The 12,664-nt window shown below is 51.5% G+C and overlaps 1 protein-coding gene across 2 annotated transcripts in view; it reads right to left on the reverse strand.

Moving 5' to 3' along the window:
* Positions 1-4,656: 4,656 nt before the first annotated feature.
* Positions 4,657-12,664, reverse strand: part of Tns4 (tensin 4) — a 24,904-nt gene continuing 16,896 nt past the window's right edge. For both annotated transcript variants that reach the window (XM_031353188.1, XM_031353189.1), the window contains 6 exons: positions 12,352-12,429; positions 10,482-10,556; positions 9,612-9,780; positions 8,743-8,811; positions 8,470-8,496; positions 4,657-7,278 (listed from right to left, as the gene is read on the reverse strand). In XM_031353188.1, coding sequence (XP_031209048.1) covers positions 7,137-7,278; positions 8,470-8,496; positions 8,743-8,811; positions 9,612-9,780; positions 10,482-10,556; positions 12,352-12,429 — 560 coding nt within the window. In that variant the 3' untranslated portion in view covers positions 4,657-7,136. The remainder of the gene's footprint in view (positions 7,279-8,469; positions 8,497-8,742; positions 8,812-9,611; positions 9,781-10,481; positions 10,557-12,351; positions 12,430-12,664) is intronic.

A 12,664-nucleotide genomic window follows, 5' to 3' on the forward strand; every position in this document is an offset into this window, starting at 1 on the left:
GTTGCTAAGTAGGGACTGACCACTCCTGTCCCCTGGTTCCTTGGTGTGGCTTCAAGATCATACTCCTTATCCGGTCAGTGGTGGAGCACGCCTTTGATCCCAGCACTTGGGAGGCAGAGGCAGGTGGATCTCTGAGTTCGAGGCCAGCCTGGTCTACAGAGCGAGTTCCAGGACAGCCAGGGCTACACAGAGAAACCCTGTCTCCAAAAACAAAAACAAAAACAAAAACAAAAAAATACTCCTTATCTTTGGCTGCTGGGATGGGAGAGCTGGGGCCTGGTAGCTTCCCCAGTGCAGAAGCCCGGCAGCTACACCAACGAATGCTTTAGAGTAGCTGGTTCCATCTACCCGCTTGCCTTTGGGCTCTGAGACTGAGGTGACCCAGCTGGGTGTGAACAAGCTAAGGCAAGCTGCTCCACGCACATACGCAGGTTGCTGAGAGAGTGTGGAGAAGTTGCAGAACAGCTGCCCTGGCCTGCAGCAGCTGCACGGAGCTGCCCAAGGCAGGCTTGGGTGCGGGCAGGCAGGCAGGCACAGTCAGGGGCCAGGTGGGGGAACTTCTGGTGGCTTCCTCCTCCTGATGTTTGAGCCAGACCTTCCAAACTGGAGGAGATGGGAGGGAGGGGAGCAGGGGGCCTTTCTCCACCCAGGGGAAATTAGACCAGACTGCTCAGGAAATCAACGCAATTTTCCAGCATTGTGGAAGGTTAGCTGGACAATAGGGTGTTTTTTTCCCCCCCTTCAAAACTTTTTTTTTTTTAAATAAAGAGAGAAGTCCAATCGCTTTTGGCCGAGTTGTTTTCCGACTTCATTTCTCAGCCATAGCTGAAGGCTTCTCATTCAATGTGACATGTGACTGCTTGGTGACCCTGGCTTGGTCTGCAGTTGTGCCAGGGGTCGGGGCAGGCCAGCTGGAACCCATGCTCCCTGGGTCTGTGACCATCTCTTTCTCAAGAGTCTGTGGGGTCTGTAGGAGCCTCTGTAGCCTGCCCCAGCTGCTTGTCCCCAAAAGAGAGAATGAACTTAGGAGCTGGGGACTCTTAAATGGTTGGCACATAGGAGCTTATATGTTGGGGCATGCCTTTAGTCCCTCAGCACTCAGAAGATAGCAGCAGGAGGATGTCTATGAATTTGAGACCAGCCTGGTCTACATAGCAAGTTCCAGGGCAGCTAGAGCTTCATTAGGGAGACCCTATCTGGAAAAATAAAGTAAATGAAAAATAAAAATGTATATAAATTGGGGCCTTGAAAGTCCTGAAGATGCCCTCACCCACCCCTGACAGTGAATGGGAAAGGCAAGGCTGCCCCCAAAATGCAAACAGTCCTTGTAACTTTTTCGCGGGGATTATTCTTGGGGCTCTAAGAAGGAAAAAAGGCCTGGCAGGCTGAGGCAGAGCCACACAACCTTCACACCACACACCCAGACCTCCACATCACAGATGATGGAGTTGTGGGGGAACACAGGCAACTTTGGGGAGAGCGGGGTTGTGCCATATCAGAGAAGAGACAGCTGAGTGTGGGCAGGTGGAGCAGGGCCAGCTCTGGCTGGCTGGGTAGCCAAGAAGACCAGGGCTGGGAGCAGCCTACGTGCAAAGGTTTTTTTTTTTTTTTCTTTTTTTGTAGCTGAGCCAGTCTGTAGATGCATGGGGGTGGGGTGGGGTACAGGCAGGCCTAGACATGACACGTGCTTGTCTGAGCCACAGATAAGCTGGTGGCAGAAGCAGGTGACAGTGAATGAGGACGGTGTTCTTACCCCCCAACAATTCACCTTGAGGTTGGAGAGAGAATCTTCAGGCACCTGAATAAACAGGGACACACACGGGCATTTGAGAGACAAAGCTGTCAGGATAGTCACTTGGGAAGATGGAAGGAGAGGCGAGGATGTGTAAACACCTGGGAGGTGCCTTGGGGCCACAAAGCCTTAATCCTGGCTGTGATGTACTAGGCTATGGAGCAGAGGGTTGTCTTGGCTGGCTTTCCCATACCCTGTCCTCCAGCCTCTTTAGTACCACTCATGCCAGCCCCAGGGCCTTGGCACATGCTACTCCCTCTACCCGAATCACTTCTTTAATCATCAGCTCATCAACCTTCAGGCCAATGGCACCTCCTTTGGCAGCTGCTCTGCCAGTCCGTGAACTGAATCTCCCTCCACCTTCTCTTTTATTCCTTTTCTCTTTGTTTTGTTCCCTCTCTTTCTTCTTTTGACAAGGTCTCTGTAATGCAGGCTAGTCTGGAACTAACTGTGTAGCCCAGGCTGGCCCCTAACTAGTTAAGGTAACCTTCTTTCTTTGAACTCCTGAGTGTTGATTCTAGGCACCAGCCACTACCCACGTGCAGCTTTCTCCACATTTTTGTTTGCTTGTTTTGTTTTCTTAGATGGGGTTTCTCCGTGTAGCCCTGGGTGTCCTTGAACTTGCTTTGTTGACCAGGCTGGCCTCCAACTCAGACATCCACCTGCCTCTGCCTCCTGAGTGCTGGGATTAAAGGTGTGCACCACCACCTCGGGGCTTCCACCTTGCTTTCTAAGGTTTGTGTGTCTCCTTCACTGTGCTTTGTCAAACATTTATTTTTCTGTTTTTCTACAACACATGAGCACTTATTTGTGTCCCTTTGGGTGTCCTGAGCCTGGCACACAGTAAATACTCAGTGAATGATTGCTGAATGAATAAATGAACAACAAAAGAGACAGCTGAGCAAACGGGTACTGCTGGCTGGTAAGACAGCAGGACAGGAGTGGGGGGGGAGTGAATGGGGGAGGTAGTTCTCATCCTGTCCTGGCCCCTGCTAGGTCTTAAGGAGAGTGTGGTGGGAGAGTGTGTGTTCTGACAAGGAATCAGAGTTTGTGCAGCTGAGGGGGAAGTGTACCAGTTTCCAGGTAGAAATAGAAGGGGTGGGTTTTCCCAGTGTCCTGATTAGCTTGGGGCTGGAGACAGAGAGGGCCTGTCCCCAGGGTTCCTGGTTTTGTTTTGTTTTGTTTTTCACTCCTTATATGATAGCTCAGCACATTATCTTTTGGGCTGTGAGTAGCATCTCACTATGCATCCCTGGCTGGCCACGAACTGGCTGTTGATCCTCCTGCTCCTGCCTCCCTGTGTGCTTTAACCACTGAGCCATCTCCCCCTCTCAGTGTGCACTGCCCGGCAGGGCTGATGCTTTCTAAGAAGCGGGGAAGTTTTCTCCCCGCCATGCAATCTCTGGGGGGAAACCTGTATGAGCACACAGTGAAGCCACGGCTGTCTGTGAGGCAGGAAGTGCATCCAGCAGGGCCTGGCCACACTGTGCTCTGATCTAGCTTCCAGCGTACTGGGAAGTAAGTGTCTAAGGTCTGAGGCCTCACAGTGTGATATTTGTTACAGGAATCTGTGCTGAAGGAGATGGGGTCTCCAGTCTGGCTTTTTTCCACACGGTCCTCCCTCTCAGATTCATAGAGAAGAAGGGACCTAGGCCCAGATTGTGTGTGGGGGGAGAGGTGAGGGGTTACAGCTCCTCCTCTTAGGTATTTCTTGTCCTTCTCTGAACTCTCAAGTCCTCAGATTCCTCACCCCTCACATTCCTCCTAGCCCCAGGCTCAGATCCCATCTCTTGCCCCACGGTCATACTTCAAAAGCCCAGATCTGACCAATTCCTCTTAGTGGAAAAACTCTTTGATGTCTCGCTGTCATTACCTCTAGGGTGGAGTCCAACTGGGTTATCCTGATGACGGCATTGCACAACCCGTTCGGCAGTACACAGTGGTCCTGAAGCTAACTTCATTTATTTCATTATTGTTATTTTTATTTTGGCTTGCATGTATATAAATGTTCTGCATATGTGCCTAGTTTCTTTAGAGGTCAAGAGGGTGTCAGATGCCCTGGAACTGGAGTTATACATAGTTTTAAACTGCCACCTGGATGTTGGGTATAAAATCTGGGTTTTCTGCTGGGCAGTGGTGGCACATGGCTTTAATTCCAACACTTGGGAGGCAGAGACAGATTTCTGTGGATTTCTGAGTTCAAGGCCAGCCTGGTCTACAAAGTGAGTTCCAGAACAGCCAAGGCTACACAGAGAAACCCTGTCTTGAAAAAACAAAACCAACCAACCAAACAAACAAAAAACAAAATGAAACAACAGGGAGGTGGCTCAGTGGGTAGAGCCCTCACTGTGCACTACTGAAGATAGAACTTGGATCCCCAGATCCACATAAAGCCAGATGCAGTAGTACACATCTGTAATCCCAAAATGCCGATGGGGAGATGGGAAACAAAGACAGGAGAATCTCTGGAAACTCCTGGATAGCTCACCTGGTGTACACACAGTGAACAACAGACCCTGTCTCAAACAGGGTAGAAGGTGGGATGGGCGCCTAAAATTTCCCTCTGACCTCCACACATACACTGTAACATGCACGCACGCATGCACACACAAATCCACTACCATGGGGGCTCTGTGGTTAACAGCACTGGCTGCTCTTCAAGATGACATGGGTTTAATTCCTGGCACTACACAGTGGCTCACAACTGTCTTGTGACTCCAGGGGAGCTCTAACGCCCTCTTCTGGCCTCTGTGGGCAATGCAAAATGCACATGGTGTGTCCAGGTATGTCCAACCCTCTGCTCAGTTGGGTCCCCTTCTCTGCCCAGGACTCAGGAGATAGCTCTGAATGTCCAGAACCAGCTAGGGTGCTAAGCGACTTTATTTCCCATGAGGCACACAGTGAGGGTGTGGAGGACTCTCCCACTCAGCCTAGAACTGGGCACAACTAACTGGGAAAACTTTGCTAATATCCTGCAGACCCCAGGCGTGGAACAGAACCTGATCTCTTGCTGGGAGGGCTGGCCTTGGCCTGTACCACTGGCCTAACGCCCCCCACCCTGAGGTTGACTTGCTTTTCCTGCATTGAAATCATAATCCCTCAGGCTTGACCTTGGCCAATGACAACGATGCTCTGTAGGCTGATGGCAGGCAGGGACAAACACTTGCCTCACACTGAGCTACAGTGGGCTTCTTCTGTGAGCTTCCCCTGGCATGCCATGGAATGGTCTCTTAAGGAGGCAGGCGGACGGGACCAAGAGCAACAAGCGGCTTATGCAGGGCTGGCAGGGTGTGGGAGGAAAAGGACTCAGCTTCCTTAACCAGCTGGGAAAGCTGCCTCTTTGCATTCTTGACTCTTTGCTTCCCCCTTGTGGTTTTAAAGTTGGTGATGCCACATGGTTAGGAGTGTGTGTGTGTGTGGGTGGGTGTGTACAGTGTGTGTGTGTATGTGTGTAGGGGCTGGAGGACCCAGCAAGACTGTAGCTGGGGCAGAGATACACGCTGTACTATAACAACAGGGTTTCTCTTCTCCTATCCACCAGATGTGGGTTCCTAGAGCAATGTCAGGCAGCAGTAGCTTACCAAGAAACTGAGAGCAAACATTGGGGTGATTTTCATTTGCAATGGATGGGCAAGGAGGAATTAGACATGAAGAATGTGAACACTGCTGAGTCTTTCCTGATCATGGGGATAAGGGTCTTCTACTGAGCTAGCATAACAGGCCACAACCAAAGCTAGCCTTTAGAATCCTGATTCAACATCACAGAACAGCCAGGCAGTGGTGGCGCACGCCTTTAATCCCAGCACTTGGGAGGCAGAGGCAGGAAGATCTTGAGGCCAGCCTGGTCTACAGAGTGAGTTCCAGGACAGCCAGGGCTACACAGAGAAACAAAAACAAAAACAAAACCTCAAAAACCCAAAAACATCACAGAATAATTGATAAAGTTAGACAAGAGGCTATGCTTGTAATGGCAGAGTCCAGGGATCTTTCTAGCATGCTCTTGGGGGAAAGATTCCAAGACCTTGGCAAATTACACCTAAAAATCCAAGGAATCCAGAATGTTCCACCAGACAGCGAGGAGTTGAACAAACTGTAATAGCTAGATCTCAAGATGGTAGAACATTGTGAATACTGCAGTGGAGAAGGCCACACTGACAGAATCTTCATTACAAAGCAGAACATGCAGGGGTGTGAAAACTCACTCCTGTTCAGTACAGACTTGACTCTGACAACCTTGGGGCAGGCTGCATTTGATGCCCCTTCCCACTGAAGCAAGCTGAAGTGGGTTGCATTATGGGATCCATGCGCAGTGGCAGCCTAGTCTGCTCTGGCTGAGGCCCTTGACCTGGTCCCCTCCCCATCATAGACTGAACCTTGTAGACTCCTGCCCATTCAACTCAGCAGTTCTTTTATAGAGAGATGCCCCCAGCTCTGAGTTGGAGTGTGGGCTCTTCAGGTAAAGGCTTTTATAACCATCAGCTGAGATCTATGAAAACTTTAACCCCGCCCCCATTGTGTGTGTGTGTGTGTACGCGTGTGCGCATGCGCGTGTATACCTTTCTCTCTCTTTCTCTCAGCAGGGTCTCGTGTAGCTCAGACTTGCCTTAAACTCATTATGTAGCTAAGAATGACCCTGAACTTCTGATCTTCCTGCCTTCTAGTGCTGGGATTACCACCATTCACCACTATGCATGGTTTGTGGGGCTGGTGAGCAAACCCAGTCCTGTTCATGTTGGGCAATTACTCTACCAATTGAGCTACATACATACATCCTCTGCCCCAAACCTTTAAATCGCTTGAAAAGAAAAGAATCCTAGGCCAGTGGATCCAAATGGCCCTCAGCAAACCAAGGAAAGGAACAGGTGTGGGGAAACAGAATCTGTCCCCAAACTGCACGCATCAACATCAGGTGCCAGCCAGGAAACCTATGGGTTCTGATCTAGCACCAGCTGTTCACTACAAAGCAGGGCTAGTAGGTCTGTGGTGTAACCTGCCATGTAGGGAGTGCTCAGTCTGCTAAAGCCAGAGGGTCCTTGCGGACACTTTTTACACAGGGAGTCTTGGATGTGGGTGGGTTTCAGTAGCATGGAAGAACACACTGATGACTCCCAGCCCAGTGTCCAAGAGCAGTCGTCTTAAGGATGGGTGTCTTTCTGATTGAAGACACTGAGGCTCCAGAGCCGGGTTATTGAAGGTTATTGCTGAAGTCACAGCAGGATCAAAGGGTTCAACATGATCGATCCTCAAGTCCAAGAGATAGGCCTGTCAATGTGGCCACAGTTCCCTGTCCCGGGCAAGTCCCTTGAGATGTCAGAGAAGGCACACAGAGACAACACCCTTCTCCCTACATCCTTTCTGTGTCCTGAAGCAGAGCAGTCACCAGGCTGATGACCTGGGAAGCCGGCTGGACTGCATCGTATTCTGCGAAGAGGTGGCACACGTTCTCTTGTGGTTCTGTCTGGCTCTTGGCCACAAACCCAAAGATCCTGGTGAGAGAAGACAGTCTGAGGGGCCGGGGGCTGGAGAGGCCTCACGCTGAGGGGAGAGTTGGAAGGGGAGGACGCACTCAGCCCGAACCTAACTTGCCTCTCCCCAAGCCAACTGGCTTCAGTGTCTTGTGTGTTTGTGTATGTGCATAGGTATGTGTGTGCATAGGTATGTGTGTGTGTGAAACGCACTTTTGTGTGGACTCGGCATGTGTCTGTGTGTGAGTGTGGAGGTGGGGTGTCTTCCTCAACTGTTCTCTACTACTTTTTTTTTTTTGTTTTGTTTTGTTTTTTTGTTTTTTTCGAGACAGGTTTCTCTGTAGCCCTGGCTGTCCTGGAACTCACTCTGTAGACCAGGCTGGCCTCGAACTCAGAAATCCGCTTGCCTCTGCCTCCCAAGTGCTGGGATTAAAGGCCTGCGCCACCACCACCCAGCCTCTCTACTACTTTTTGAGACAAGGCATCTTAATCAATCTAGAGCTCACCAATTGGCTACACTGGCCAGCCAATGAGCACCAGGGATTCGCTGTCTCTTGCCTCCTCAGACACATTGCATCTGGCTTGGTTCGGGGTGTGTGTGTGGGGGGGGTCCAACCTCGTGTGTCCTGTGCTTGAGTGACAAGCACTATACTCAGAGAGTCACCTCCCTAGCATGTTCAGTACCTCCCTATAGTGGGGCAGCACTCATTCCAGGCTCCAGGTCTCCTTTATCCTTGAAAGGGGCTTCCCAAGGACAAAACTTGGAAGCTCCATTATGGCAACATGCCCTTGGCTTTCATCCCTACAGCTTTGAGAGACAACCTGTGCCTCTGACATGGCTCCTAGGGCTTAGACTGGGGAATCTCTTAAGCTCTGGCTTAAGAGCCACACTGGCTCTTAAGATCAAAGTGGAAATCCCATTCCTTCCTCCCTCCCTCCCTCCTTCACTCCCTTACCTCCTTCCCCACCCCACCTCCAGTCTCTCACTGTGTAGCCCTAGCTAGCTAGCCTTGAACTGACTACATAGACAAGGCCTGCCCGGAACTAACTATATAGACCAAGCTGGCCTCCACTTCACAGTGTTCCTCCTGCCTCTGCCTCCTGCATGCTGGAGTTACAGGTGTGTGCTATCACACCCGGGCTTCTCCCACTCCCTTGGGGCCTTGGCACAGGGCCACCTCTCAGAGCCACTGAGTGGTGGGAGGAGCTTACCTGGAAGGCTTGCAGTACTTCTGCCACCTGAAAGAAAGGGACAGGACAGGAGTGAGTGATGTGGCTCTGCTTCTCAGGACCCTGACAAACCTTGAGAGCTGAGGCTCGACACCTGCCACGCCCCCTCCCCCACCCCTGTCCCCGGCCTGGTCCCTGACCCGTCAGCGTTCACAGGCTGTCTCTGCTATTGCAGTGCCAGAGTCAGCAGACAGCTGTGGAGGGCAGCTAGGCCCCGAGAGCTGCCTTCTTAGCTTGGCTCAACCTTGAACTTACTTCCGTTGCTCAGGGTCCATTCCACAGAAGCGGAGGGCGATGAGTGGGTAATGCCGTCGGAAGAACACCCTGAGTGGATGCAGAGAGAAGAGCCAGGCTGGTGAGGGCTTATTCCTGGGCCATGCCCCCATCTCAGCATTTCTGGCTCCCTCAAAGCTCACACGTCTTATTCTGGTAGGGTTCTCATGACCTGCCATGGTTTCTCACTGCTGGAACTGGACACACAGGCAGTGTCTTTCTCCTCCCACGGAATACATCTGTCTTATGCTCTTATAATGGGGTCCCTGGACACCCTCCCCCATGCCATTCTTTTTTTTTTTTTTTGAAGCCAGGAGTTACATCTTGGTCTGCCCTTGCCTCCCTGGTTCAGTTAGGGAAAGCTCTGGCTAGACTGAGTCCTGGAAAAGGTGTGGTCGTTCCACAGTGTCTGAGGAGTCATTCATGTCTGACTTAATTGGTACCCAATGGAAACTGCTGAACTTCATCCCTGTTAGGACCAATGCAAGAGGCCTAGGGAAGGTGGGAAACTCATCTGGTGTCACCCAGCATTTAGCACCCTTCTGGATCCAGGGCCTTGACCTCTGTCTGTCTTTGGCCTTCCTTCCAGCCCTGCTTTTTTTTTTTTTTTTTGGTTTTTCGAGACAGGGTTTCTCTGTGTAGCCCTGGCTGTCCTGGAACTCATTCTGTAGTCCAGGCTGGCCTCGAACTCAGAAATCCGCCTGCCTCTGCCTCCCAAGCGCTGGGATTAAAGGTGTGCGGGGCGGCGGCACTGTGGCCACCGCCGCCGCCGCCACCACCACCACCACCACCCAGCCCAGCCCTGCTCTTAATTAACCTTGCAGCCCAGGAGCTAGGAGAGGCCCCCTTACTTCCTCTGGACGTCTGTCAGAGTGATGCCCTGTTCAGTAACTTTGAAGTGGACGACAGTGGGTGTGGGAAGGATATCCCTCTCCAACATGACTGAGATAGCCTTCTGCACAGCCAGGGATCCGCTCAGGGTCTCCACACTCACAGAGCTCAGGTACAGCGTGTGGCAACCTGTGGGATACAAATATATTAAGTGGGATCTGTAGCCAGGGTCTTATAGTGTGTGTGGATCACTGGATTCTGGTCTTTCCTAGGCCCGGGGACAGGAACGGGGGAGAGAAAATGCATTTCTTCATCAGGAATCCATGGGATGCTTTCAGAGCCACCAAAAAGACTTGGAATACAAGGGTGACCAAAACTTTTCTTCTACCTAGGGCTACCCTACCCGCTTGGTGAGAGCATAGGGAGAGAGAGAGGAGGGCAGCCTTTGTGTTTTAGGGAGTGGGACACAAAATAGGAGCTGTCACTGAGTATTGATGGATGCTTGGCCTCTGAAGTGGGGACGGGACTTGGGCTTTGAAATCCTTATGACTCAGCCTTCATCCCCCACAAAGGATCCAAACCTGGATACCACCCCCAGGGCAGGAATCTCAAACACAGAAAGACCCTAGTACGGTTGTACATATAGTGTGTGCAAGGGTGTTGGCTTTCGGCTTACCCGCATCCACCCCCTTTTCCCTCCCCACTGGCCCAAAGTGGCAGTCTCACATCTCTGGGTTTATGGAGCCGAGAAGGGGGGCAGTGGGGTTGTTAAGGCTGCAGAAACAAAGCAGTAATGGAAAGCATGTGTGGGCCTGTGTGTGTGTGTGTGTGTAGGGCTGAGGAGTGGTCTCCAGGGGTGCAGTGAGTGGCACCACCCCTATACCACTTACCGGCTGATATCTTCAGGCAAGAGGTCTGGCCATGTGTCGGGGAGTCCGATGTTGCAGGATCTGCACCTCCCAGCTCTGAGCAGAGGCAAAGAAAAATGCCCCAGGGGAGAGGGTGGAGTGAGTGGTCCCCTTTCAGGGGAGCAGCTCTCAAGAATCCCTTTGAACACCTCCCACAGCCACCCCCACAGCCAGGAACTGAAGGCTGGGAAGCCAGGTGTGATTGCCTCAATTAGGGAAATGAGAACCGCTTTACCCGGTTTGCAAGCTTTTGATCCCTTCCCACCTCTATCCCCAGCCTCCCAGGTCCTGGCCCTCTGCTCTGACCCATGTCCTCACAAGCCCTTGACCTCTTCTTTTGGACCCCACCCTACCCTGTCTTTCTAGAGTAGGGATGCTGGCGGTCTCTATCATTTGTTTAGGGCTGTCTCTTCCTGTCTTCTCTTCACCTTCACTCCTGCATAACTGAGATGACCCCCTTGGTCCGGAAGCTCCTGTGGATGAGGCTGCTGACCTGGGCTTGGGGTTCTGGGCCTATGGATCAGCCTAGAGTCTTGTTTATTTGTTCCTTTTTCCCTCCCTCCCTCCTCCCCCCCCTTTCTTTCTTTCTTTTTGGTTTTTCGAGACAGGGTTTCTCTGTGTAGCCCTGGCTGTCCTGGAACTCACTCTGTAGACCAGGCTGGCCTCGGACTCAGAAATCCACCTGCCTCTGCCTCCCAAGTGCTGGGATTAAAGGCACGCGCCACCACTGCCTGGCCTTCCCTCTCTTTCTTTCTGCCTTCTTTTTATAAGTCTTTACCTCCCCCCCCCCATCCCCCAAGACAGGGTTTCCCTCTGTAGACCAGGCTGGCCTTGAACTCAGAGATCCACCAGCCTCTGCCTCTTGGGTGCTGGGATTAAAGGCGTGTAGCACCAATGCACAGCCTTTTTTTAAAAAAAGTGAGTCTTATTACACTGTGCTGATTGAACTAAAACTCACTTTGTAGCCTTAAGTTCCTGGTCATCCTGCCTCAGCCATCCGTGTGCTGGGATTATAGGTAAAGGCTACAATCTCATTTCTTACCAATGAAATGGGGCAGTAGGTAAGTTATAGGGGGTGGGGGGTGTATGTTTGGGGAATAACATCAGTCTTGGATTTAGGCTCTTTTATCCTTTCAAAGAAGGCTGCTTGCTGACTTTCTAAGGCAGTGGTTCTCACCCTTCCTAATGCTGTGACCCTTTAATACAGTTCCTCATGCTGTGGTGACCCCCAACCATAAAATTATTTTCATTGCTACTTTGTAATTGTAATTGTGCTACCATTGTGAATTGTAATGTAAACATCTGATATCTGATATGCCACCCCTGTGGAAGGGTGGTCCAACCCTTAACCAAACAGGCTGAGAAACACTGCCTTAAGGTCTATTCTGAACCAGGCACTGTGCAGTAGTGAGCCTTGCCTGAAAAATCTCACTGAATCCGGTTGATGGTTAGTCTCATTTGTGTGTGTGGGTGGGGTTGGGGGGTATGGTGGTGGCCCAGAGGTTCAGAAGAACAAACATCCTTAAATTCTCACAGGTGGGAAGTGGGGCAACACATACCTAGTCCAAAGCAAGCACATACTGACCCTAAAAAAAATTCATAGGGGGCTGGTGAGATGGCTCAGCAGGTAAGAGCACTGACTGTTTTTCCGAAGGTCCTGAGTTCAAATCCCAGCAACCACATGGTGGCCCACAACTATCCGTAATGAGATCTGATGCCCTCTTTTAGAGTGTCTGAGGACAGCTACAGTGTACTTATGTATAATAATAAATAAATCTTTAAAAAAAATTCATAAACAAGGTTGAAGTGGCCACTGGAAGCCTTTTTAGTGGAACCAATGGGTCTGACCTACCTTTCTGTGGGATGACGAGTTTGCAGGGCAGGGCCAGGGCCATGATGGAGTGCTGGCACACGAAGGCAGAGAGGCTCCCTGGAAGGGAGCAGGGAGCTCTGAGTAAGTAGGGTTTTCCCAGATCCCTTCACAGTGCAGGAGACCAAGCCCAGAGGCATGGAAGCTGGGGAGGCTGGGGAGACTGAGGAGGCTGGGGAGGGTGAGGAGGCTAGGGGAGGCTGGGGAGACTGAGGAGGCTGCTGGAGGCTGAGGAGGCTGGGGGAGGCTGGGGAGACTGAGGAGGATGCTGGAGGCTGAGGAGGCTGGGGAGGGT

This window comes from Mastomys coucha, unplaced genomic scaffold (genome assembly GCF_008632895.1).
Source record: "Mastomys coucha isolate ucsf_1 unplaced genomic scaffold, UCSF_Mcou_1 pScaffold5, whole genome shotgun sequence".
Taxonomy (NCBI): Eukaryota; Metazoa; Chordata; class Mammalia; order Rodentia; family Muridae; genus Mastomys; species Mastomys coucha.